This window comes from Macaca fascicularis, chromosome 20 (genome assembly GCF_037993035.2).
Source record: "Macaca fascicularis isolate 582-1 chromosome 20, T2T-MFA8v1.1".
Classification (NCBI taxonomy): Eukaryota; Metazoa; Chordata; class Mammalia; order Primates; family Cercopithecidae; genus Macaca; species Macaca fascicularis.
In genome coordinates this window covers 4,227,037-4,254,425 of record NC_088394.1, presented here as the reverse complement: position 1 = coordinate 4,254,425, position 27,389 = coordinate 4,227,037, and the positions used below count along the sequence as shown (strand labels likewise).

Here is a 27,389-nt window from a genome sequence, read left to right as displayed (position 1 = left end):
CAGGAACACGAGCCAAAGGGTCCCCATGTCAGCCCTGAGGTAACACAAACACATTCAAGGGGAGGAAGAGACCCAGCCGCCACCTGAGGGCAGGCGCACAGTCACCAGGGGGCACTCAGGAAAGCCACCCGGAGGCGGAGGGGGTTCAGGGGAATGAGTCATGGAGGGAAGGTGGGGGCCATGTGTCCCATCAAGAAGAGAGATCAGGCTGGGCACGGTGGCTCCCACCTGTAATCCTAGCACTATGGGAGGCCGAGGCAGGCAGACCACTTGAGGCCAGGGGTTCCAGACCAGCATGGCCAACACGGTGAAACTGCATCTCCACTAAAAATACAAAAATTAGCTGGGTGTGGTGGCGCACGTCTAAATCCTAGCTACTTGAGAGGTGGACGTTGCAGTGAGCCGCAATCAGGATCGCACCACTGCACTCCATCCTGGGTGACAGTGAGACTCCGTTTCAGTAAAAAAAAAAAAAAAAAAGCCGGGGGGAGAGAAAAGAATGTTGACATTTGCATTCTGCTACATCTTAGCTCTTAAAAATCAAACAAAAAAGCTCAGGAGGAAGCTAGGACAGAAAAAGTGACGCAGGAGAAAAAAGCTGTGCCAGACAGAGCATGACCATAGGCAAAACAGGGTAGATGCCAGTGGATTCGGGTCCTTAAAGGGAGAGACACACCTTCTTGCACTTTTATTTACTTATTTAGAGACAGAGTCTCCCTCTGTCACCCAGGCTAGAGTGCAATGGTGCAATCTCAGCTCCCTGCAACCTCCGGGTTCAAGTGATGCTTGTGCCTCGGCCTCCGGAGTAGGTGGGATTAAAGGTGTGCACCATCATGCCTGGCTTATTTGTATTTTTACTTTTAGTAGAGACAAGATTTCACCATGTTGGCCAGGCTGGTCTCAAACTCCTGACCTCAAGTGATCTACCCACCTGGGCCTCCCAAAGTGCTGGGGATTACAGGTGTGAGCCACCGTGCACAGCCCCTATCTAACTTTTCTTTTTCTTTGAGACGAAGTCTTGCTCTTGTCCCTCAGGCTGGAGTGCAAAGGTGCGATCCCGGCTCACTGCGACCTCTGCCTCCTGGGTTCAAGCGATTCCCCTGCCTCAGCCTCCCCAGTAGCTGGGATTACAGGTGCCTGCCACCACACCCAGCTAATTTTTGTATTTTTAGTAGAGATGGGGTTTCACCAGGTTGGCCCAGGCTGGTCTCGAACTCCTGACCTCAGGTGGTCCGCCTGCCTTGGTCTCCCAAAGTGCTAGGATTACAGATGTGAGCCACCGCGCCTGGCCCTTTCTCTAACTTTTAAAGAAATAACCTCAAGCCAAACAAATTGAAGCATCTGCCAGTTGTTGGTGGGTTTTTCCGTCCTTGGCTAAATCCTTGGGTGGTAAACATTATCTCAGATGCTGGGATGACCAACATTATCATGCAGAATCTTGACCAAAGTCAACCATTTGGAACAACGCGGCCATGGCCTTACTGTTTACATTGAGAGTGGGGTTTGCTAGCCTGGAGCGGGACTGAGGTGGGTCCACGGATGCCCAAAGGGTTCTTAGATCTTAAAGGGCTCTGTGAAGTCAGAGGAAACAAAATTATCTCTGTACTTTCCCTGACCTCTAACTGTAACTAGCATTTCCTTCAACAAGCTGAAGCAGTCTTAGCGGTTTCTATGACACCGCCGCCAACACAAATCAGGGATATTTTCATATCACGTTATAACTGCAGATTCTCAATGCATCATCTGTGCTCATTCCTGCTTCAGAACGACAGTGGTTATGAAGCCTGCTGCTGGGCATGACTGGAGGCCCATGTGCCACGAAATCACACACACACACAGAAAAGCGCCAGCCGGGGACGAGTGCCATTGGACACTTGGATTCCTCAGGCCAAAGGCTCCTTGGACAACAGCTGTGGAGCAGGCGGCATGATTCCATCGCAAGCCCCCTAGGGCTGTCCAGTGACAATGATTGCCAAGTCATCCCCGCATACACGTACGTACCTCTTTATGTATTTTGGTCCTGTTTTTAATTTCAGCTACTATCATTCCCACAATGGCACCTCTGTAGGTCGCAGCAAGGGAAAAGAACTTCTTGTTGGATGTGATATCACGATACCATGAGTCTGGGTACCTGACAAAGAGAACATACTCGGGTGAACCTGCCATAGGTCAAGTCCAACTAAGGTCGTGCTCTAGACATGAGAACCACAGGGAGCTCTGGGCCACTTCCGCCTGCTGCTCTAAGGCTGACCCATCACTTAGTCTCTACCTAACTGTCACAGCCACCTTCTTTTTTTTTTTTTTTTTTTTTTTGAGACGGAGTCTCGCGCTGTCACCCAGGCTGGAGTGCAGTGGCCGGATCTCAGCTCACTGCAAGCTCCGCCTCCCGGGTTCACGCCATTCTCCTGCCTCCGCCTCCCAAGTAGCTGGGACTACAGGCGTCCGCCACCTCGGCCGGCTAGTTTTTTGTATTTTTTAGTAGAGACAGGGTTTCACCGTGTTAACCAGGATGGTCTCGATCTCCTGACCTCGTGATCCGCCCGTCTCGGCCTCCCAAAGTGCTGGGATTACAGGCTTGAGCCACCGCGCCCAGCCGAACAGCCACCTTCTTAAAGCAGTAATCTGTCTAGACAGGACTGGGGATCTCTGACGGGAAATTATTATTATTATTTTTTTTTTGAGACAGAGTTTTGCTCTTGTTGCCCAGGCTGGAGTGCAATGGCGTGATCTCAGCCCACCGTAACCGCTGCCTCCTGGGTTCAGGCGATTCTCCTGCTTCAGCCTCTCGAGTAGCTGGGATTACAGGCATGTGCCACCACGCCTGGCTAATTTTGTATTTTTTTTAGTAGAGATGGGTTTTTTCCACGTTGGTCAGGCTGGTCTCAAACTCCCGACCTCATGTGATCTGCCCGTCTTGGCCTCCCAAAGTACTGGGATTACAGGTGTGAGCCATCGCGCCCGGCCCAGGAAAAATAGTTTCATCTGACATGAAATTGTCTCCATGTAAGCAACTCATGGAGGATGACCAGCAGGGCCCTGTTCTTCCATCAGGTGAGTGAAGATTTTAGGGCCTTTGTCACCCTGGGACACTGGATGAGTGCCTATGAGAATCTGTGAGACTTCTGGACGCTGAAGACTAGGGGAGTGAGTGATTTGAGGAAGAGCCGGGTTCACAGCTGACAGGTGTCTGAGTTTACAATGCCTCCCTGGACAGGGAGGAACCTGCCCTTAAGGGGAATGTGAGGCTGAGGCTGCTAACGACTGCTCACCAAGAATGAGGTCAAGACCCCACTGAGAGGAGCAGGGAAAAAAGAACAGTGGGCATAAAGGCCCAGGACATAGTCATTAACAGGCGAATCCATCCTCAGAGAGACAAGGTCAGGAGGGCAGAGGCATGTGGAGTTTCACAGGTGTGTAGGTTTAGTTTTCCCGCCTCATGGCCCGGTTCATGTCACAGTCTTGGGAACCTGAGGCCTTAGGCTCACGAGGACTGCAGGAGAGACAGGCAGGCTGAGTGGCTCACATGGCCGAAGTCCACAGTCCAGCATGTCTCCACTGGCTCTCAGGCAGCCCTAGGCAGAGTCTGATCTATGCACTCACCACAGCTTTATTTCTCTAGATTAGTTTCCAGCAGTGAAACTGCTAGGCTGAAGAACACTTTTTTAATTTTGGTTTTTTTTTTCAGATGGAGTCTCACTGTCACCCAGGCTGGAGTTCAGTGTTGTACTCTCAGCTCACTGTGCAACCTCTGCCTTGCGGGTTCAAGTGATTCTCCTGCCTCAGCCTTCTGGGTAGGTGGGATTACAGGCACGTGCCACCACGCCCAGCTAATTTTTTTTTTTTTTTTTTTGAGACGGAGTCTCGCTGTGTTGCCCAGGCTGGAGTACAGTGGCCGGATCTCAACTCACTGCAAGCTCCGCCTCCCGGGTTTACGCCATTCTCCTGCCTCAGCCTCCCGAGTAGCTGGGACTACAGGTGCCCGCCACCTCGCCCGGCTAGTTTTTTGTATTTTTTAGTAGAGACGGAGTTTCACCGTGTTAGCCAGGATGGTCTCGATCTCCTGACCTCGTGATCCGCCCGTCTCGGCCTCCCAAAGTGCTGGGATTACAGGCTTGAGCCACCGCCCCCGGCCTTTGTTTTTTTTTTTTTGAGACAGAGTCTCACTGTCACTCAGGCTGGAGTGCAGTGGCGCAATCTCGGCTCACTGCAACCTCTGCCACCCGGGTTCAAGCGATTCTCTTGCCTCTGCCTCCTGAGTAGCTGGGATTACAGGTGCCTGCACCATGCCCAGCTAATGTTTTTGTATTTTTAGTAGAGACAGGGTTTCACCATCTTGGACAGGCTGGTCTTGAATTCCTGACCTCGTGATCCACTCGCCTTGGCCTCCCAAAGTGCGGGGATTACAGGCGTGAGCCACCACACCCAGCCCAATTTTTGTATTTTTAATAGAGATGAGGTTTCATCGAGACCAGGCTGGTCTCGAACTCCTGATCTGCCTGCCTCGGCCTCCCAAACTGCGGGATTATAGGCATGAGCCACTGCACCCAACCAAGAACAATTTTTTAACTCATGTTGCCACTGTCGGCCCACGTCACCTGGACTGACAGTTCCCCCCTCCACAGAGACAGTTCCCCCTCCACAGAGATGCACAGGGGTCCCCGCCACCGCCCTGCCAAGAGCATGAGGTTCAGTCAGTCTGAGGTGAACACTCAAGGAAATGCTGATGGCTGGCAAGATCTTGTTTATTTTCCATTTTCAAACTTTGTGTCAACTTTTTTCATCAAAAAAGCTGTATGTGCATATAATGTAGGCAAGACAGACCAGAAAAAACAATCATAGGGCCTAATATTAATCTACCTACCTCAAACTACTGAAACACTATTAATGGTACATACCCCCTTGTAAAATTTTTTTCACTTCCCCCCCCCCAGTTCATACCTATCATTGTAAAATTTTATCTTGTACATGTTTTCAAATAAAAATAGGATCATGGTACATACTGTTTTCTAGTCTGCCTTTTTTCTTTTAATAGCTTTTTTTTTCTGAGACGGAATATTGCTCTTGTTGCCCAGGCTGGAATGCAATGGCGTGAACTCAGCTCACTGCAACCTCCGCCTCCCAGGTTCAAGCGATTCTCCTGCCTCAGGCTCCCAAGTAGCTGGGGTTACAGGCATGCACCTCCACACCCGGCTAATTTTGTATTTTTAGTAGAGACGGGGTTTCTCCATGTTGGTCGGGCTGGTCTTGAACTCCCGACCTCAGGTGATCCTCCCACCTTGGCCTCCCAAAGTGCTGGGATTATAGGCTCCTTTAACATCTTGTAAAAAATATTTCTCCATCAAAAAATATACCTCTTTCACAGGTTTTTTTTTTTTCCGGCTGAATGAATAATATTGCACTTTTATATGCACATATTCTTAATTACTCTAATGCATGTAACCAACTCCTTGCTGTTAAGATACTTGGGTGGCTTCTACATTTTCTGAATTATAAATAGTACCACACCCGATAGCTCTGTAACTGAAATTTCTCACAGAGCCCTTCTGGGGAACTCTGCACACCCTGAGAGGTGGAAAGAGCCCAGGAACAGGGGTCCCTGGATGAGCTGGGTGACCTGGGACCTCGTGGCCCCTCCAGGCCATTCCCGCCTTTGCAGCATGGCCCTAAAGGTCCAAGAGGCCCCCACCCCCGCCACCCAGCTTCTGCACCTGAGGCTCGTGGGCTCTCCCCAACCCTGCAATCCACTCCACTTACTCGATGGGGAACCAGTCGCCACACAGGTGCTTCACAGTGTCTATGTCATCGTGGCAGAGGAGGCGCAGGCTGACCTCGCTGAGCGCGCTGGATGGCACCACCTCTGTCATTCACACCTGTGGGGAAGGGTGGGGGCGTCACCTCAGAGCCTGGTCCTCCTCATGCTCTGCTTGTGAGGTAGGCGAGACACAAGAGCATGGAGCATGTCCCACGGATGGACGCTCCTCGGCCAGCACTCAGAGGCCTCTGCCCCTCACAACCGCCCTTGCACCAGGCGTTGCAGTCATCCTCCTCTGCTGAGGAGACCCGGGCCCAGGAGGGCAGACAGGATGGGGAGCCAGCCCCCTCACTGCTTAGCACCAGCTGGGGGAAGCCCTGGCCAGCCTGTCTCTCCTCTCCCCCTATCTGAACTGGTCTCACATCTTAGGACAGTGGTCCTTCAGAGGGTCAGTGGCCCCAGCCAGCCTGACTTCTCTCAACGCCAGCCGTTGGCTGCCAATGACAGTTGTGGGTTCAGCAGCCCCCATGCCTCGTCCCCCTTCAAAGCAGCCTGGCAGCCGGGGCAGTGAGTGGCTGGATTTGCAGGGGAAGTGGCGCGGCTTTATTACCAGGGTGTGGGTCTGTGCTGAGCAGGTCACACCCAATTTCTCCTCCCCACCCAGCAAGCAAACACTCCTGGGCGGAAAGAAAGAGACTTCGGGGGATACCACAGTTCAAGTCGGGGGTCACGAGTGGCCAAGGACTCTTTTAAATCAGGAAAGTGCATCCAATCCAGGGGCTGGAGAAGAAGCCCCCCTTGTTTTATTTAACAAGGAAGTTACAGAAAGGAAGAGAGGAATGGAGGGAGGAAGGCTGGCCGGCGGCACTGAGAAGGGGAAAAACAGAAGTCTTAGCTCTTTAAGTTGTAAACCGGTCGTTAAAAGGAAAGGATGGGGCCTGGTGTGGTGGCTCACGCCTGTAATTGCAGCACTTTGGTAGGCTACGGTGGGTGGACTGCCTGAGGTCAGGAGTTCAGGACCAGCCTGGCCAACATGGCAAAACCCTGTCTCTACTAAAAATACAAAAATTAACCAGGTTTGGTGGCGGGCAACTGTAATCCCAGTTACTGTGGAGGCTGAAGCAGGAGAATTGCTTGAACCCGGGATGTGGAGGCTGCAGTGAGCCAAGATTGCGCCACTGAACTCCAGCCTGGGCAACACAGTGAGACTCCGTCTCAAAAAAAAAAAAAAAAGAAAAAAGGAAAGGATGGAAGACTGGGCATGGTGGCTCATGCCTGTCATCCCAGCACTTTGGAAGGCTGAGGTGGGAGGATCGCCTGAGCCCAGGAGTTTGAGACCAGCCTGGGCAACATAGCAAGACCCTGTCTCTAAAGATAAATAAATAAACCCATAAATAAATGGGAAAAGATGCTGCATTCATCCTTCCTTTTTAGGAGGAATTGTGTAGTTCATCTCAGGGTTGAGGAAAAGTTCTTTTTTACACAAGAATGCCGGCTAATAAAAGTAGAAATGATGACGGAATTAGAAAGTCACCATTTTGGAATCACCAACAGAAATGACTGAGTCAAAGAAGAATCAGGAAAGCCTGTGAAATCTGCAGGTCAAAGCGGCTGGGGGCAGGTGCAAGGTGTGAAGGCAGAGCTGCTGGGCTCCCAGGACTCACTCACTGCCCAGGAAAGGCCTCGTCTTTATCTGGCAGTGCCCACTCCACTGGCGGGACGAGCCCAGCCTCTCTGGGCTCCCGCCCTCCTGCTGCCATGGGTGGGAAGTGCCCACAGCCGTCCACTGTCCAGGCTTCTGCACAACCTTCCCCTTCCTGACAAGGGGAAAAATTTAGAAGCCGAATCTGGTGTCTCTGCTGGCTCAGCCTTAGCTAATCAGATTCCTGGAGCCTCCTCTGTGGAGTGGAGATGGCCAGGCCTCTCCCCAGGGTGGTTCGGTGCTGGAACGAGCTGATGGGGTCCAAGTGTCAGGACAGTGCTGGCAGGGAGGCGGTGCCCCTCTACACCAGCCTTGAGCACCCACTACTAGCTGATACTTGGCCCGGTCCAGTCACTTCCAGGGGTATACCCTTGATCTGGGACAGGGCCAACACTGATGTCCTGAGCAGCTCTGCTCTGACTCCTAACTTGTGTGGTTCTCAGCTCCTGGTTCAACGTCAGGCGTGCCAAGTAGTTCATGCTCAGCTTTATAGGGAGAAGCCTCTTTAAACTCACACCCCCACCCCGCCCTTGTGCCCACCCCTTTGTTCCCACGGTTCTGGATCCATGCACTGTTGACTCCAGACCCTTTAAAAATAGGCCGGGCGCAGTGGCTCATGCCTGTAATCCCAGCACTGTGGGAGGCCAAGGCGGGCAGATCCCCCGAGGTCAGTAGTTCAAGACCAGCCTGGCCAACATGATAAAACCCCATCTCTACAAAAATACAAATATTAGCCAGGCATGATGGCAGGTGCCTATAATCCTGGCTACTCAGGAGGCTGGGGTGGAAGAATCACTTGAACCCAGGAGGCGGAGGTTGCAGTGAGTCAAGATTGTGCCACTGCACTCCAGCCTAGGCAACAGTGCAAGACTCCATTAAAAAAAAAAAAAAAAAAAAAAATCTGGGGCCAGGCGTGGTGGCTCACACCTGTAATCCTAGCACTTTGGGAGGTCCAGGCAGGTGGATTGCTTGAGGGAATTTGAGAACAGCCTGGCCAACACGGTGAAACACTATGACATGGTTTGGCTGTGTCTCTCCCCAAATCTCATCTTGAATTGTAGCTCCCCAAATTCCCATGTGTTGTGGGAGGGCCCCGGTGGGAGATAACTGAATCATGGGAGCAGTTTCGCCCATACTGTTCTTGTAGTGGTGAGTAAGTCCCACGAGATCTGATGGTTTGATAAGGGGTTTCCCTTTCTGCTTGGCTCTCATTCTCTCTTGCCACCACCATGTAAGACGTGCCTTGCACCGTCCACCATGATCGTGAGGCCTCCCCAGCCACGTACAACTGTGAGTCCATTAAACCTAGTTCCTTTATAAATTACCCAGTCTCAGCTATGTCTTTATCAGCAGCATGAAAACGGACTAACACACCCCATCTCTACTAAAACTATAAACATTAGCTGGGCGTGGTGGTGCACCTGTCATCCCAGCCACTCAGAAGGCTGAGGTTCAAGAATCACTTGAACCCGGGAGGCGGAGGTTGCAGTGAGCTGAGATGGCATCACTGCATTCCAGCCTGGGTGACGGAGTGAGACTCTGACTCAAAAATGAAACTAAACGAAACAAAACAAAACAGATGACAAAAAACACACAAAGAAACAAAACCTCTAAAAGAATAGATGAAGGTGTTAATCTTGTCAGGTGTGAGAAAAGCCTTGTGGTTATGTACAAAAAGTCCGTATTTTATATTAACAGATGCACAGTGGAATATGCAGAGGCAAAATGACAGAATGTTCCAGAATTTAGTTTTAGTTGGAGCAAAAAAGTGGCAAAATATTAATGAGCGTTAGAGCTGGATGACGGGTATGCCACGTGGATCTTTGAAAATGTTCTTAATTAAAACCAACCAGGGCCGGGTGTGGTGGCTCATGCCTGTAATCCCAGCACTTTGGGAGGCTGAGGCAGGCCGATCACAAGGTCAGGAGTTCAAGACTAGCCTGGCCAAGATGGTGAAACCCTATCTCTACTAAAAATACAAAAAAATTAGCTGGGCACAGTGGCAGGTGCCTGTAATCCCAGCTACTTGGGAGGCTGAGATGGTAGAACTGCTTGAACTTGGGCGGCAAAGGTTGCAGTGAGCCAAGATCATGCCACTGCACTCCAGCCTGGGTGACAGAGTGAGATTCTATCTCAAAAAACAAACAAAACAAACAAAAGAAAAAATCATAAAAAAACAAAAACAAAACGCCCAAATTTCTCATTCCAGAAAGACTGGGTTTCCAATGTGGACTGTGGGTTTTCCAGGTGACTGAATGAAAGGCCTCTGGTGTCTACACCGAGAGCTCTGGAAAGCAGCGCTGTGTGCCGCAGCTGCCACCATGGGCTGTGGGACCCTGTATCCCTGGGAACAGTGGGTCCTGGGCACATGGCTGGCACTGACACACACTGGAACTGCAGGGGGAAAGCACCTGGTTCACTGTCAGTGGGGGGATACTACTCAGGGCCTGCACGCTCCACTGAGGTCTCAAAACGCGACAGGACACCGGGTGGGCGTATAACTCAAGCACAGGTACTGTGTTTTTAGGAAGCCAGCTGAGGGCAGGCTCCCGCCCTTTTCCCCTCAGGGCTAAGAAAACCGGCAAATCCAGAAACCACTTACCCACACTTTGAACTTCTGAGACAAAGCCACTAACCCTACAAAATCGAAGGCAGAGGCCGAGGCCGGTTCCTCAATTCAGCCTTTCCAGAGACAGCTCCTGACACAAGGGCCACAGCACATGGCCTCCTCCTTACTACAGGAACCAGCACGGGGAAAAGGTCGCCTACCTGGCCACCCTGGGCAGAGCTCCAGAGCCCATAGGCCCAGCCGCCCAGGTTTCTGAGCTCCTGTGGGGCCAGCTGGCTCTGAAAAAAACACCTGCTCAGCTCTCACTGGACAGGGCAGGATGAGCACATGCAACCTGTGAAACCAGCCCAGGTCTGGAGGCCACAGACAGACCTGCCTGAGAGCTGGGTCCAGGAAGTGGGTTGACAAGGCCTTGACCTCCCTGGTTGCCTGGGGCAGGGATGACTTCCTGAGGGGATGAAAACGTTCCAGATCTTTAAAAAAATTTTTTTTTTGTCTTTTGAGACGGAGGGAGTCTCGCTCTGTCGCCCAGGCTGGAGTGGAGTGGCACAATCTCGGCTCACTGCAAGCTCCGCCTCCCGGGTTCACGCCATTCTCCTGCCTCAGCCTCCAGAGTAGCTGGGACTACAGGCGCCCACCACCATGCCTGGCTAATTTTTGTATTTTTAGTAGAGACGGGGTTTCACTGTGTTGGACAGGATGGTCTCGATCTCCTGACCTTGTGATCCGCCCGCCTCGGCCTCCCAAAGTGCTGGGATTACAGGCGTGAGCCACTGAGCCCGGCCAACGTTCCAGATCTTGATTGTGGTGGTGGTGGCTACACAGACATCAAAGCTCACTGAACTGTACACTGAAAACCGGTGCAGTGCATTGTACGTGGATATCTTAAGCTTCAGTCAAATTGATTTTTGAAGATTTTCACAAATCTCTGTATTGTGGCTTGGTACTAAAGACAGATTCATAATGAGCTTGCATTTCTCATGTCCTGGGACTGCACATTTCCCCCAGTATCCTCATTTGTTTCCAGTTTGACTTTCAAGAAAAACACTGGGCTCCAAGATATACAACGATCTGCGGATTCTCAAATCCCTACTAAAAGTGCTTCTGTGCTTCTGGAGGCCAGTTCTTTAGACTCCTTGATTTAAAAATCGAAACACATCACACTTAAGTCAGGACCAAATGCAGCACGCATCACAGCACCTCATGTGTCTCAGCCCAACTGACGGGCAGACGAGAAGAGGCAGGAAGGTGCATGAAAGAGAGACTCAGGTCGCCTGTGTGCCCATGAAAGGAAGAGATGGGGTCAAAGAGGGCAGCCGTAGGTCCACTGCTATGGAGGCAGTGAGGGGGACCGACATGTGCCCTGGCCCATCAGCCTCTCTCTAGAGCTAGGGGTTCATGCTGATCAAGTCAGAGATGATCCAAAGGCAGGGCCAGCGGCCCCCCATCCCCACTGGCCCCTGTCCTGCCGTTGCTCCCTCTTCCCACAGCTTTCCTGTCTCCCCTCACGTGCCCACCTAGAACCTTCTACTAAGAACTCATCTTCCATTGTCTGCAGGCCACCCACAGGACACAGGGACAAGAGTGCTGAGAACAGGGAGAAGCAGGGTGAAGCCAGAGTGAAGCCCCACCAGGCAGGTGCTCTCTGCTCTCCAAACAGGATGGGTACTCGGGCAGTGCTGTGCGGGGCAGCAAGGCAGGGTCAAGAGAGAGGCCCCGCCAGGCAGGTGCTCTCTGCTCTGAGCCCTCCAAACAGGATGAGTACTCAGGCAGTGCTGGGGGGATAGGAGCACTAAAGTTGCAGTTGCCCAAGCCATCTTTCAGAACATGTTCCTAAAAAGGCACAGGACGCGTCTCTACTACAACAAGCAGGGAAGTACTGCATGGGAGAATGGGAAGCTCTCTTGAATTTTTTTTTTTTTTTTTTTTTTTGAGACGGAGTCTGGCTCTCTTGCCCAGGCTGCTTGGCTCACTGCAACTTCTGCCTCCTGGGTTTAAGTGATTCTCATGCCTCAGCCTCCCAAGTAGCTGGGATTACAGGCACGTGCCACCTCAGCTAATTTTTGTATTTTTAGTGGAGACAAGGTTGTTGGCCTTCTCAGGCCAATATTGGCCAGGATGGTCTCGATCTCCTAACCTCGTGATCCACCTGCCTTGGCCTCCCAAAGTGCTGGGATTACAGGCATGAGCCACTGAGCCCGGCCACTCTCTTGAATTTTTAAGTTAGAATCTGGAGTTTCAAAGGCTCATGCCTGCAGTGAGAAATCTCCCCTGGCTGGCCTCCTGCGTCTGCATCACAGTTCTCCGCCTTCGGGAGGTGGTGAGCGACAGGATGCAAGGAGGGAGGCACTGATCCTGCTCAACCCAAACAAAAGCCGTGCTTGTGCCTCAGCCCTCATGCCTTCTCTGCTTCCCCCAACTCCCTGCTCCTGAGCTGCCTGCAGACCTCATCTTTCTTTTACATGGAAATGACTCTTTGGATGCTGTCCTGAGACTGCTTTCCTCCGAGGACTGGCAGTAGCTGGAAGGGGCTGGTGTCTGGACTGGCAGAGCCAAGCTGAGCCCCTGACCAACATCACTGCGAGGCAGGAGAATAGGATCTGGAGGCAGGGAACCTAAGGCCAATTCATGCTGACTTCTTAGAACTAAATCCAAAGAAAAACTCCAACTTTCCATCTCAGAGTAACAAAAGGACCAGAGACTACTCCCTTCACACTCCCTGCTTTTCGAGGAGGCAGATAAATAACTGAAAGTACCTCTGATTGGTCTCTTCCTGCAACCAATCAAGCTGGTCTCCGGTCAAGTCTGTATTTGCATAGGAGTGTAACTTTGTTTTACTGATCACAGGTCACTTTCATTTACATAGGCCATGCACCAAATAACCAACGGGAAACCTCTAGAGGGTATTTAAACCCCAGAAAATTCTGTAACCAGGGCCTGCTCCCACCCTATAGAGTGTACTTTAGATTTCAATAAATCTCTGCTTTTGTTGCTTCATCCTTTTCTTGCTTTGTTTGTGCTGTTTTGTCCAATTCTTTGTTCAAGATGCCAAGAACCTGGATACGTTCCATCGGTAACAACTGCCCAGGAGCCCATGTGCTCAGCCCGCAGGGGGCTACGGTGTGAAACCAGAGTAAGGGCCGCCAAGGTGTCTCCAGCACCCACAGGTGTGTCTGCCCTCCCCTGCCACTGTCAGGTGCTGAAAATTCAGAATCTGGGGAACACAGAATGGACTGCGTTTCAGTTACCAGAAGGCTTTCCTGACACCCTCATGATGCCCACAGGGTGCACCACTTGCACCCCAGGTAAGAAAGCCAAAAACAACCCTGTTTCCCAGTGCCCTCTCTCCTTGGCAGTCCCTGTCCTAACGCCCCAAGTCCACGGGGGCCTCCTCCTCCTTCGATGGCACTGCTTCAAGACCAACGAGTCACACTGCGCTTGGAAAGGCCACTCTCTTAATGGCTTGAGAGGTGCCCTGGCCTCTGCCCACGACTTCAGGAGCAGACTCCCAGGGTTCAGCTCGCCATGGCCATGCTGCCCTGCCCTCCCTTCTCTTCCTTCTCGCTCACAGCTCCGCCCTGCCAGTCCCTACCTGCACTCTGAGACCCCAACGTGCTCCCAGACCCTGCAGGGATCTCAGGTGTTCTGAGACGGCTCTCCCGCCACATGCTTCAGCTTCTCAGCTGTAGCCTGAAGATTCTCCCACCTCCCTCAGGGTCGCTGGGAAGGCTGCATGAGATGCTGCTTCTAAAGGCCGCCCCCAACCCCTGGTCTGGCTCCTCAGGCCCTTTCTCTCAGGCCCTAGCACCCACTGTCTGACATTTTCAATCTCCTCTTTTGCACAAACTCCCCTCTGACAGGCTGTCCGCACCCTGCAGGCACCCATCTTGGGCAGGCCTCCCTGCCACCTCCTTTCCAGGCTATGGAACCACTCACAGCTCAACACCTACTGCCACCTTTCTGCTTTACTCTGCCCTTCAAACACTTATTCCTCACTCACCCCACTTTCTGCCCTAGCACGCTGGTGAAGGTGCACCAACAGCTGCCCCTCTGCAAAATCCAGAGGCCCTCCAGGAATCCTCGCCCCAAACTCCAAGCAGCTTGCATCTCAGTAGATCTCCCTCTCAGGCCACCTTCCCCCTTTTCCTCTCAAAGCACCACCCCAGTTCTGCTCGTTAGCACACCAGGCTTCTGCTCAAGAGAAGCTCAAGGGAGATTAGCATGTGCTTGTCCACACCACAAGAATTAACCACCACTGGCAGCTGCAAGGTTTACTAGCTTGAAAAATCCAACGCTCATGAACTCCATGCTCCTGGTCTTTGGGGTGGAGCAGGGGAGAAAAGGAAAAACACACCAGTGACAGATATAGGCCACTGTCTTGCACATCAGTGAAATGGGCTCAAGAGCTAAACGTGGAGGATGTCAGCAGCTGACACTGCGCATGGCTTGTTTCTCAAACGAGCCGCTGCCCACAGGAGAGCAAGCCATCTCCTCAGCAGCCCGGGCTTCTTCCAAAGCGTCAGAGTAGCAGGAGAATGAATCATTTACCGGGTGACAAGAAGCAAACACCCACCACTCTATTTCCAAACAGCCTCTCTCTGAAGACCATCATGTGCCGAGGGGAGCCCGCAGAGTGGTCGCATACAACTCGATGCACGTCTCTTCAAGGGCAGACGAGTGACACTGGAGGATTCTGTGTTTACGACACTATGGAACTGGCCAAACAAATCGCTGGTGCTGGCACCCAGAGTGGTGAAGGGGGAGCTGAGAAGCGCGATGGCGATGTGCTACGTCTCGTTTCGCAGTTGTCAAAATGCATGGATCTGCCGGGTGAAGCTATGCATTTGGCTGCATGTTAATTACACCTCAGTTAACAACAGCAACAGCCACAGGTGTTCTGGTAAGGTCCCGGGTCCGACTCAATCTTCCCTGGGTGGAACGTTCTGTCATGCCTTACGTTTCAAACTGAGAATCCATTCAGTCGTTAATTTATCGAAATTGCATTGAAAATTCAGGCCCTATCCTGGGTATTGGGGTCTCAGCAGTGAGCAGAGTCAGACTCTCTGATTACATGGGGGGGGACGTACCAGGGTGTAGTGGTGCTTTCTGGCACCATTACCTAAATACTCACAAAACCCACTGCTTTTGCTAGAGGAATCTCATGGCAAACACGAAAAGAGCCACCCCCGGGCTGAGCAGGGATGCTCCCCCACCACAGGGGTCACACGGAAGAAGGCAGGGATCCATCCCTCTGCATCCTCCTGGAAACTGCACCAAGACACACAAGCCGTCTGTGGTTGCTGTACTAACCTCCGTCTGCAGCCTGGGGGACAGCACCTTCCCTGCTCTTAGGCCAGGGCTGGATTGTGGCCGGCGGGGAGGGCAGTAGGAAGGGCGCTCACCTTTTGTGGCCCCACTGGGTCAGTGTCAGAAGCGGAGATGACAAGGACGAAGAGGGGATGATGAAGAACAGAGACAAGAACATGACCCAAGAGAAGGAGAGAACGCTAAACAGGGGACCAGATGTGGTGCCAAGACGGGACCCCGTGGCTGCCTCCCTCTTGCTTCGGACAAGTTTCCTTTTTGTGGAATAGAAAATGGGGGTGGAGATGAGCGTCTGCTCCCAGATCTCACATTCCCACTGAAAGAGCAGCTCGAGACAATTGAGGTGTGGGCTGGATGGAGCCAACAGGGTGGCTGCCAGAGCAGCACCTTTGTCCCAGTGATGCTTTCAGCTGGGATCTTGGCAGGCAACTGCCTGAGAGGTTGTGCCTGGAATATACTTCCTAACTCAGACTGAGTGAGTCAGTCAACCTGTTTGGTTTAAAAACAAAACAACAACAAAACTACCTGTAAATAATACTAGGTTTGGGGGCAGATGGGAATCAAATGATAGTAAAACGTATTTACTTGAATAGCATTCTTGACTAACACCCAAGACTGGACCCTGTCTAAGACTCAACCAAGAACTTGTCTGTTCTCGGACAGAGAACTTAAGGCTACAGGAAACCCTCTGTACTGCCTAGGAAGCAGCGGGCGAGATGGACATGGCAGCTCCTCGGTTTAAAAGGAAAAAGCCCAGCAAGAGAGGGTCGGGTTTCAGAGCACCTTCTATGCCTGCTTGCCCCTCCCTGGCTTCTTCACTTTCCATCACCATCTGCTAGGTTTTTTTTTTTTTTTTTTTTTTTTGAGACGGAGTCTTGCTCTGTAGCCCGGGCTGGAGTGCAGTGGCCGGATCTCAGCTCACTGCAAGCTCCGCCTCCCGGGTTTAGGCCATTCTCCTGCCTCAGCCTCCGGAGTAGCTGGGACTACAGGCGCCCGCCACCTCGCCCGGCTAGTTTTTTGTATTTTTAGTAGAGACGGGGTTTCACGGTGTTAGCCAGGATAGTCTCGATCTCCTGACCTCGTGATCCGCCCGTCTCGGCCTCCCAAAGTGCTGGGATTACAGGCTTGAGCCACCGCGCCCGGCCAATCTGCTAGGTTTTGTTGCCTTTTTGCTTTTTACTCTCTGCTTCTCTGGGTTTGCACTTAAGATCCTCTGGAATCAAGTAACTATCAAATATAAAAGTTGGTCAAATTTGGTATTGGTATGAACTATCATCTGACTGAGTCTAACTTTTATGACTAAAATGATATTTTAAAATTAATCTAGGCCGCGTGCGGTGGCTCAAGCCTGTAATCCCAGCACTTTGGGAGGCCCAGACGGGCGGATCACGAGGTCACAAGATCAAGACCATCCTGGCTAACACGGTGAAACCCCGTCTCTACTAAAAAATACAAAAAACTAGCCGGGCGAGGTGGCGGGCGCCTGTAGTCCCAGCTACTCGGGAGGCTGAGGCAGCAGAATGGCATAAACCCGGGAGGCGGAGCTTGCAGTGAGCTGAGATCCGGCCACTGCACTCCAGCCTGGGCGACAGAGCGAGACTCCGTCTCAAAAAAAAAAAAAAAAAAAGTAATCTAGCTGGGCGTGGTGGCTCACGCCTGTAACCCCAGCACTTTGGGAGGCTGAGGTGGGTGGATCACTTGAGCTCAGGAGTTTGAGACCAGCCTGGCCAACATGGTGAAACCCTATCTCTACTAAAAAATACAAAAATTAGTCAGGCATGGTGGCTCATGCCTGTAATCCCAGCACTCTGGGAGGCCGAGGCCAGCAGATCACTTGAGGTCAGGAGTTCGAGACTAGCCTGGCCAACATGGTAAAACCCCATCTCTACTAAAAATGCAAAAATTAGCCAGGCATGGTGGCTGTAATCCCAGCTACTTGGGAGGCTGAGGCAGGAGAATCGTTTGAACCCAGATGGAGGTTGCAGTGAGCCGAGACTTCACCACTGCACTCCAGCCTGGGCGACAGAGTGAGACTCTGTCGCAAAAAAAAAGAAAAATAAATAAAATAAAATAAAAGTAATCTAAATTTCTGCCTGAATCTGCCTCAGCAATTGCGGCAGACGGTTCCATTCTGTATCACTTGTTTCTGTATTATTGGATCTTTTTTTGCAATAACCTTGGGTTGTTTTTATTATCAGAAAAAAGTGAAGATGTTGTATGTGAAAATTATGAACATACATACGGATTTTTTTTTCTAAGACACAGGATCTCATTATGTTGCCCCTTGAACTTCAGGGTTCAAGGGATCCTTCAACCTCAGCCTCCCAAAGAGCTAGGATTACAGGCACATGCCACCAAGTCTAGGTTGAATTTCTTTTTTTTTTTTTTTAAATAGAGACTGGGTCTCCCTATGTTGTCCAGGCTGGTCTCCAACTCTAGGCTCAAAGGATCCTCCCACCTCAGCCTCCCAAGTAGCTGGGATTACAGGTCTCAGCCACCGCATCCGGGCCAGCTTGCATTTACAAAAAAAAAAAAAACAGGGTCTCACTCTGTCGCTCAGGCTGGAGTGCAGTGGCATGATCTTGGCTCACTGCAACCTCCACCTCCTGGGCTCAAGTAATCCTCCTACCTCAGCCCCCCAAGTAGCTGACAGTACAGACACTGAGTTACTACACCTGGGTAATTTTTGTATTTTTTGTAGAGACGGGGTTTCACCATGTTGGCCAGGCTGGTCTGCAACTCCTGAGTTCAAGAAATCCACCCACCTCGGCCTCCCAAAGTGCTAGGATTATAGGTGTGAGCCACTGTGCCCAGGCTCAGCTTGCAATTTTATATTAAAATAACCTCACAGGCTGTTTTTAGTTAGCAACAACTTGTGTATTTAATAGTGTGTTTTCAAATTATGAGTAGAATTACCCATTTTGCCCTAAAATAGACTCAGCGTTGACTCTGAAACTCTGTGCCTTGGAGTAACATGGCATTTTATGCACTCATCCTGGAAATAAATGTTCTAAACACAGAGTCAAAGTCGCAAAGAAACAAAGAGGAGGCTGTGGACAGGGAGGCCAAGCAGCCTTGCAAAAATACTTTAAAGTATTCCTACGTAACCACTGAAGAACAATTTGCGTGGCTATATAAAATCTAATTTTAAAAAATATTTAGAAATTTTAAGACAACCATTTCAAAAAAAATATATAAAAAATGCATTTTCCTTTTCTTGAGAAAGGGGAGTCCTTTCAAGCCTTTAAATTTGTCAAAGTAACCCATGTTCATAGTAAAGTAAGAATTCATGTGCAACACAAAGCAAAAATTCAGAATCCTGCATGCACCCCATCCCTAGTATAATTACTACTAGTGGTTTCTTGTGCTTCCAACAAGAAAAAGCCTTTCTTAATAGGAGAAGGGCTTGCCTAGTAAGGGGCCCATGTGTCTTCTGGTGTTGGGGGTGTACAGGTTATGTTCACGCCATGTCAACTCGTCAAGCAGTGCACTTTTCTGTGTGTATACACATCAATGAAAAGGTTAAAAATGGGAGGCCACAGGAGATGCAAAGTAATCTGAAACTAAGTAGAAAGAGAAGGGCAGCAAGTGGCAGACTAGCAAGACATTCTGAATGTAACAGACTCTAGAAAGAATAATCTCTGAACAGTTTACAACAGGAGTCAGAACGAGCTATCTTCTAGAAAGAAGTAAGTTTGGAAAAGCATTCAATAGAACACCCGTGAACGCCAAGGGAATGAGGGAAATATTGTTGCATTAACATTTTCCAGAAAAGAACCCTTTTTGGTACCTAAGGGAAAATTACCCATCTACTATTTTATAAAATGAAATTGCTTTCTTCAGTAGGTATTTTCAAGATGGGTCCCAATGTCAATACTTTGCTGGCCAAATCGACCCTATTTCAGGAATACACTAAACAAAAGAAGAGAAACACTGTCTGCTTTTTAATAACAATAACTACACCACAAAAAACACTGAAAGGTTTTTTTTGGGGCGGGTATATAAGGTCTGGCTCTATCACTCAGGCTGGAGTGCAGTGGCACCATCTCAACTCACTGCAACCTCCACCTCCCGGGTTCAAGCCATTCTCCCACCTTAGCTTCCCAAGCAGCTGAGATGACAGGTGTGCACCACCACGCCTGGTTGATTTCTGTATTTTTTTAGAGATGGAGTTTTGGTACGTCGCCCAGGCTGCTCTCGAACTTGTGAGCTCAAGTGATCCATCCACTTGGCCTCCCAAAGTACTGAGCCCCTGTACCTGGCCAAGAATATTTTTTTAACATGGTTTGTCAAAGATGAGAAAATACCTTTGTCTTTCTGTGGAAGCAAAGGGAATATTTCTCAAACATTTGTTCTGCATGTCTGTCCACAACCACCTCCTCTTCATTGCAACTTTAATTCTGCGTTTAGAATGTTTATTTCTGGCTTCAAAGCACAAAATACATGCTATTCTAAGTGTATGGGGGTTTAAGAGTCCATTTTAGGGCAAAATGGATAATAATTTCACTCATAACTTGAAGAGACACTGGAACATCTCTAAGCCGTCGCACTCACAGCCAGTCCTCGCGATGGCTTCTCCCTGGCTGAGAATCCCGTCCAAGTTACTGACAAGGGGGGACTAGGGAGTGGCCCTTGTTTGCTTCCCTCTATCTGACCATCTCAGCTTAGACCTGTGGCCACTTTGGGGTGACTGGCACCTCTCTGCCCACCTCCGGAGTGGGGCACTCTGGCTCCATTAAGCACCATTCACTGTTGACAACGACCCCAAACCACTTCCTGCAGAATGCCCGGGCTACCCCAGTTCAGACTCCCTTCCTATCACTCCCACAAGCACTATGCAAACGCCTTAGTGTTCACAGCAGAATGTTAATCCCATTACACGCCCGTTTGGTTTTCAAACACACGTCTCTCTTTAATCAGCAGTGTAAGATGTGTGGGCTTCAGATAAGCCCTGAACTGTCCTGCCAGCCTCCTATCAGAGGTCATGCTAAAAAGAATGATACAGAGCCTGGCAAACTGTCTCACTCCTGTAACCCCAATGACTAAGGAAGCTGAGGTTGGAGGATGGCTTGAGGCCAGGAATTTGAGACCAGCCTGGGCAACACAGCAAGACTCCGTCTCTAAACATATGTACATACATACATATCAAAATAATGATATGTAGGGAAGGAGTCCTGACCCTGGATCATTCTTTGCACTTCAAGGCACTCACAACTATCTGCTGAATCAAATTCGGCATTTAAATTTAGCCAGAAAGAGACCCAGGACTTCCAGCATCTTTTTGCAGATCAGCATTTTACTTGAAAGCACTTCACATGGACACAAGCAGAACCTGCTTCGATGCAGGGTCCACACCCCAGCCTTGCTTTCTGCAAACCAGGAAAAGAGGTGTAAAAGCCATGAGGGCAGGCTGGATGCGGTGGCTCTCACGCCTGTAATCCCAGAACTTTGGGAGGTTGAGGCAGCGGATCACCTGAGGTCAGGAGTTCAAGACCAGCCTGGCCAACATGGCAAAACCCCGTCTCCACCAAAAATACAAAAAAATTAGCTAGGTGTGGTGGCATATGCCTGCAATCCCAGCTACTCAGGAGGCTGAGGCAGGAGAATCGCTTGAGCTCGGGAGGTGGAGGTTGCAGTAGCCAAGATTGCGCCACTGCATTCCAGCCTGGGCTGGAATGATAATCTGTCTCCAAACAACAACAACAAAACACAAAAACAAACAAAAAGCCATGAGGGCTTTGTGGATTCCTTCCACAAAGAGATGGATAGGGGAGATAATGGAGATGACGCAGATGTGGAGGAGCTGCCATTTAAGGAAACAGTGTCTGATAAGCAGCCAGCTTTCTATTCAGGTGAGAGCTGTCACCAAGCACAAGGGACTTCCGGGCTATTTCAGCAGAGCAAGGCCATGCATTGCCCTAACTCAGAGGGCAGGGAAGCAAGCAAAGCCATGCACTGCCCTAACTCAGAGAAGACTGTTTTCTGCATCTGTCGGTTCCCCGTGGCTGCAATGCGACCATTCTGGATTCTGTGTCCACCTGGTCTAACCACCGCTGCTAACAGGTACACCCAGTCTCCAGTTACAAGCACCCAGTTAGCAATGACAGGGCACGACCCCTCCTGGTCTCCTTTTAGGTGTATCTTTTATCCCTTAAATCTCCTCACGCCCAGGAACTTTCTTCCATTCTAGTCAGAAGCATGCCGTTGCTAAGCAACCCAGACAAGTCACATCTAAAGATACTCTCCATACTGTCCCAGAGTGGGCCTGGTCAAAACAAACAGGGCGACAAAGTCACTTCAAGTTACAACCAGGAGAGGCTAAAGATAGGACGTACACAGACCTTGTAAAAAGTTGTCTGTGTGTTTTATTCTGGCCTGCTGACACCAGACCATGCCTTGACTTTGCTACTTTCAGTTTAAACCATTGTCACAGAAACCCAGTGCGTCTGCAAGCTCAGTGAGATGAAACTCCAGCAAAACACAGCCCAATCATGCCTGCCCCATTCTCCAAGGGCAACTCTGCACATTACTGTAGAAAATCCTACAAGAAGGGAGATGAAGACCAGCCTTCAATGCTGTGATGAACCTGTGTGTTTGGAAAGATAACTGGGACTCACATTGCAGTCTCCCTTGAGTTTCTTCTGGTCTTTAAGGTCATCTTCTCTAACCGAGCTTAAAGCAGTTCACTGATATGTGTGTATTTATTTGTTTTTGCATCAGATCCTTTTTAATTCAATGATGTTGAAGACCCCCCCCACTCCCTGCCTGTGAACACTGACCCATATATCAGAATTTCTACATCACAGGGCTACACGGACTGCCGCATTTCTAGAGATGACCTTTGGAGTCACATGACTTTCATGGTGCACTCAGTTAAGCATTAACTAGGGGTTTTATGCCTTCAGTGACCTGGTAAAAGGCAAACATCTGTAAACGGCAATGTTCTCTCTGGTTCTGGCACTCGGATTAACTACCGGATACCTACCAGATACCAAAGCAAACTACTCTGCTGGGCTGTTAACCTTTTCTTTCAAGACAAATCAGTGACACAAAAGTGTACGGCTCAACGACTTGGCAGAGTAAAAACACACCCACAAAACGGGCAATGTCCACGTTTACTGCAGAGTACCCCTTGCCTGATGTCCAGACCCTGGGTCCTGTCTCCGCTTGGGCACACAGATTTGTGGGGTGGTCGTCCAGAGAAGGCCCACCACTTCCCCCCAGATTTTTCCAGCAGGACAAACCACAAAAGCTACAGATTCCCTCTACACCCTGGGAAGTACCCAATCTGGGGAAGAAAGTCGGACACCGGGGTGTGGATTCTATAGGGCCGGTCTGTAAAAGGCCAGGAACGTAAAGAATTTGAACACAGAAAGCTGGGAGAGTAAGACTAGGGGGAGACCTAGACGGAGCCCCTGGCTTTCAGGAGTTCAGAGGAGGGCAAACAAGTCGCAAATAACTCCAATCGGTGCAACAAGTACCAAAACAGGCCCGGATCAGGCCAGGCGGGAGCGGGTCGAAGGCGCAAATCGCTGACCGACTGAAATGGCCTGGCTCTTCACCTCGCGCGAGACCCCACAGGGTACCCATGAGGGCCACCCTCTAGTTGCAAATTGTCACGACCACTCGTCTCGGGGTCCGGCACTGACGCAACCCCCAGGCAGAAGGCCCGTCTCCCACCCAGCATTGAGAGCCGCGACCTCCTCACCCCTCGTCCCTGGCCAGCGTCCACTCCCCGCCGCCGTCCTCGAAACCGGCTCCCGGGCGGGCTGTGCGCCGACGGTGTGGGCGCGCTCGTTCCCGGGGGACGCTGGCCCCCTTGACCCCAGCGCGGCCTCCCCGCCTACCCCGCCCCCTTCGGCGCCCCGCCGCAGGTCCGAGCCCCGACGGCCGACCCCCGCCACCTCACCTCGTGGGGGGAGCCGGCGGCCGCTGAGGGTTTCGTAGGGCTCAGCGCATCCTGGAGGCGCAGAGAGCCGGGAAGTGGGGCCGCGCGGAGCCCGCAACGAGTTATGTAACCGGCAGGGGCCGCAGCCGGGATGCAGGCTGCAGCCCGCGGCACTTCCGCCTCCCGCTCCCGGCCGGCAGCGCAGCCCCGGAAGCCCATTGGCCACCGCCCCCACGTGGCCCCGCCCCGTGAGGCCGCCGCCGCCGCCATCTTGGGAGCGGGCAGGCCCCGTGCGAAGCCAGCCCCAGGATGCCGTCTGCGGGGCACTGGCGAGGGCCGGCTCCTTCCCTGTCCCGCGCTCCGGGGGGTCGCCGAGACATGGCCGGCCAGACCCCTGGGTCCATCGGCCTAACGTGTGCGGACGCCGGTGGCGCGTTTTCCGGGCCGGGGTCACGCGGCTTCCGAGTGACCCCCAGCACAGGCCCTGGCAGGCGCATCCGAAGCTTGCGAGGGCCTGCAGCGCCGCGCCTGGCAAACCGAAAGCAGGTGCACGAGGCTGGCTCCCGGCCGACCACCCTGGACCAGCGGGCAGCACCACCCCGCGACGACACTGACATCTCAGCCGTCCGATTCTGACGGAAGGCAGTTTAGGGCTGTCCCTGCGTAAAACAGGCAACCTCAGCTGCTCTCCGGTTGCAGAGGGGTTCTATAATGCAAGATCTAACGCAAAGTTTTTGTTGATGAGACAGGGTCTCGCTCTGTCTCCCAGGCTGGGGCGCAATCTCAGCTCACTGCAACCTTGAACTCCTGGCCTCCACCTTAGTCTCCTAAGTAGCTGAGACTACAGGTGTGAACCATCATGCCTGGCTAATTAAAAAAGTTTTGTTTTTTTTTTTGTAGGGATGGGAATGTCATTATGTTGCCCAGGCTGGTCTTGAACCCCTTGCCTCAAGTGTTGTGCCCGCCTGGGCCTCCTAAAATACTGGGATTACTGACGTGAGCCACCACGACCAGCCTGGGCTGTATATTTCAACTCCAAGCCTTCCAGAATCCAATTTGAAGATAACTGGTTATAAGATTGGAGTCTTGGCTGGGCATCGTGGCTCAAGCCTGTAATCCCAGCACTTTGGGAGGCCAAGGCGGGTGGATCATGAGGTCAAGAGATCAAGACCATCCTGGCCAACACGGTGAAACCCCGTCGCTACTAAAAATACAAAAATTAGCTGTGCATGGTGGTGCGTGCCTGTAATCCCAGCTACTCCAGAGGCTGAGGTGGGGGAATCGCTTGAACTCAGGAGATGGAGGTTGCAGTGAGCCAAGATCGCGCCACTGCACTCCAGCCTGGGACAGAGCAAGACTCCATCTCAAAACAAAACAAAACAAAACAAAAAAACCAAACACTCGGTGCCGGGCGCAGTGGCTCACGCCTGTAATCCCAGCACTTTGGGAGGCTGACGTGGGTGGATCACTTGAGGTCAAGAGTTCGAGACCAGCAGACCAGCGTGGCCAACATGGTGAAACCCTGTCTCTACTAAAAATAATAAAATAAAATAAAATAAAAATTAGCTGAGCATGGTGGTACATGCCTGTAATCCTAGCTATTCGGGAGTCTGAGACATGAGAATGGCTTGAATCCACGAGGCTGAGGTTGCAGTGAGCCGAGATGCACCAATGCACTCCAGCCTGGGTGACAGAGCGACGCTCTGTCTCAGAAAAGAAAAAAATACTCTTTTAAAACACAAATGAGAAAATAACTATTTCTCCACAGCTTATGTGTGAGGCATTGTGTTAAACATGTTATGTAAGATCTCTTTATCTTCACAACAGTTCATTCAGTTAGGCACCATGTGTTACTACAGGAGATATTCAAGGGTATTTGTACCCTAAAAAAATTCCACCCTTTCTCTGTGTGTTTGTAGCACCGACTCTACCCCTTGTTCCAGTGTGTTCCCTAAGTGTTCTAACCCATTAAGGTCATCCCATTCTCCCTTGGCTCAGTGATGAGTTCAGAGGACCCCTGCCTAAGCAAGTCAAGCAGAGGGGCATCTACGGGTCACAGGGATGGCTCAGGAATGGGCTGATCACCACTGACTTTAGGGCCGATTGGTCCTCCATCTCTTTGCTTTCCTGGTTCCTCTCTCTCTCTCCTTTCTCTTTTTGCTATGTTTGAGTGTTTCTTCCACTCGATCTAACAGGCTACTCCATTTGTGCTGACCATTCTCTCCTTCAGTTTATCTATTAAACTTCTGAGTTTCTTTTTTTTTTTTTTTTTTAAGCTTTTTGGTTCCAGAAAGTTTTGCTATAATTGAATCTCTTGCAGAAGTTGTTTCACCAGAACCCCCTATTTATGAGAGTCTGTCTGCTCCTTCTCCCTCTGGCTCTAAGGCCTCTTTCAGCATATTATCGCTTTTCTCTTGCCTACTTACTCATGCCTCCTTTCACCCTCTGGCCATGGGTCTAGCAGAGACACCTAAAGGCACTCCCAGTGGTGGGAAGCCAGCAGACTCCTGTAGTACAGCCACATACCAGGCTGCCAGGCTGTGGCACTCAACTGTATCCTCAATTCCTACATCCTCAGCTGCACAACCCTCTTTCAGCCTTGGAGACAGGGAGGCAAGCAGGCTCCTCTGGCCCAGGGAGAGCAGCAACCTACCATCTACATGGTCAGCTTCTACCCTTCCTCTCTGAAGTCCCATGAATCTCCGAGGCCAAGACTGCTCCTGAAATTAAGGCATTTTAATTTTCACCCTAGGCCTCTTCCCCACAATCCCCAGGCTCTCATTTACCCACAGAGGAACTAAATCCAGTATCCAACCCCAGGTGATTCCAACCACCACCTCCCCCAAACCCATACCCTGTTCTGGATCCTGACCACCAATGGCCCTACTCAAGCTCTATTTAGGAAAGGTAGTAAGCAGATGGACTGGGGTTGGAGCAGGAGGAGAGGACCAGGTTTCCCCACTGAAACCTACACATTCAGGTCAAAAACAATACTGCAATTTACAATCTTGTACACAAATATTTATATGTTCTGATTATTTCCTTAGGGAAAATTCCTAGAATGTTGGTTCAAATTATTATTGGCTGGGTGCAGTGGCTCACACCTGTAATCCCAGCACTTTGGGAGGCTGAGGCAGGCGGATCACCTGAGGTTGGGAGTTCAAGACCAGCCTGACCAACATGGAGAAACCCCGTCTCTACTAAAAATACAAAATTAGCCAGGCGTGGTAGTGTGAGCCTGTAATCCCAGCTACCTGGGAGACTGAGGCAGAAGAATCATTTGAACTCAGAAGATGGAGATTGTGGTGAGCTGAGATCATGCCATTGCACTCCAGCCTGGGAAACAAGAGAAAAATTCTGTCTCAAAAAAATTGTTTTTGCATTGTTATTATTTCATTATTGGAGACAGAGTCTCGCTCTGTTGCCCAGGATGGAGTGCAGTGGATCTTGGCTCAATGCAGCCTATGCCTCCCAGATTCAAGCGATTCTCTTGCCCCAGCCTACCCAGTAGCTGTGACTACAGGTGCATGCCACCATGCCCAGCTAATTTTTTGTATTTTTAGTAGAGACAGGGTTTCATCATGTTGCGCAGGCTGGTCTCGAACGCCTGAGCTCAGGCAATCTGCCCACCTCAGCCTCCCAAAGTGCTAAGATTACAGGCATGAGTAAAATTATTTTTAATTAACCACATTTAACTTTGGAAACAAACCCTAGACTGCCTGCCAGAATGTTTTACCAATTTATTCTCATACCAAGAGTGTGAAGACTCTACACCCACTATAGCAGGGCAAATGGCCCACAGCCGCACCAACATAGGGGATTAGTCTTTTTAAATTTTTTGGAGACAAGGTCTCACTCTATCACCCAAGTTGGAGTGCAGTGACATGATCACGGCTCACTGCAGCGTTGACCTCCTGGTCTCAAGTGATCCTGCCACCTCAGCCTCCCCAGTAGCTGGGATTACAGGCACACACCACCATACCTGGCTAATTTTTTATTTTTTGTAGAGACAGAGTCTCACTATGTTGCCCACGCTGGTCTCAAACTCCTGGTGCAAGTGATCTGATCACTTCACCTCCCAAAGTGCTGGGATTACTGGTGTGAGCCACCATGCTCAACCAAGCATTCTTTTTTTTTTTTTTTTTTGAGACAG

The 27,389-nt window shown here is 50.8% G+C and overlaps 1 protein-coding gene across 16 annotated transcripts in view; it reads right to left on the bottom strand.

Moving 5' to 3' along the window:
• Positions 1–27,389, bottom strand: part of NAA60 (N-alpha-acetyltransferase 60, NatF catalytic subunit) — a 41,389-nt gene that overhangs the window by 5,368 nt on the left and 8,632 nt on the right. For 8 of the 16 annotated variants that reach the window (XR_012429672.1, XR_012429674.1, XR_012429671.1 and 5 more), the window contains 2 exons: positions 5,755–5,870; positions 2,002–2,131 (listed from right to left, as the gene is read on the bottom strand). Coding sequence is in view for 6 of the 16 variants with exons in the window: in XM_074028734.1 (XP_073884835.1) it covers positions 2,002–2,131; positions 5,755–5,864 (240 nt within the window). In the remaining 10 variants the exon portion in view is untranslated. Of the gene's footprint in view, positions 1–2,001; positions 2,132–5,754; positions 5,871–23,257; positions 23,428–27,389 lie in introns of those variants that run through there. The other 8 variants (XR_012429677.1, XR_012429679.1, XR_012429676.1 and 5 more) reach the window with 3 other exon arrangements.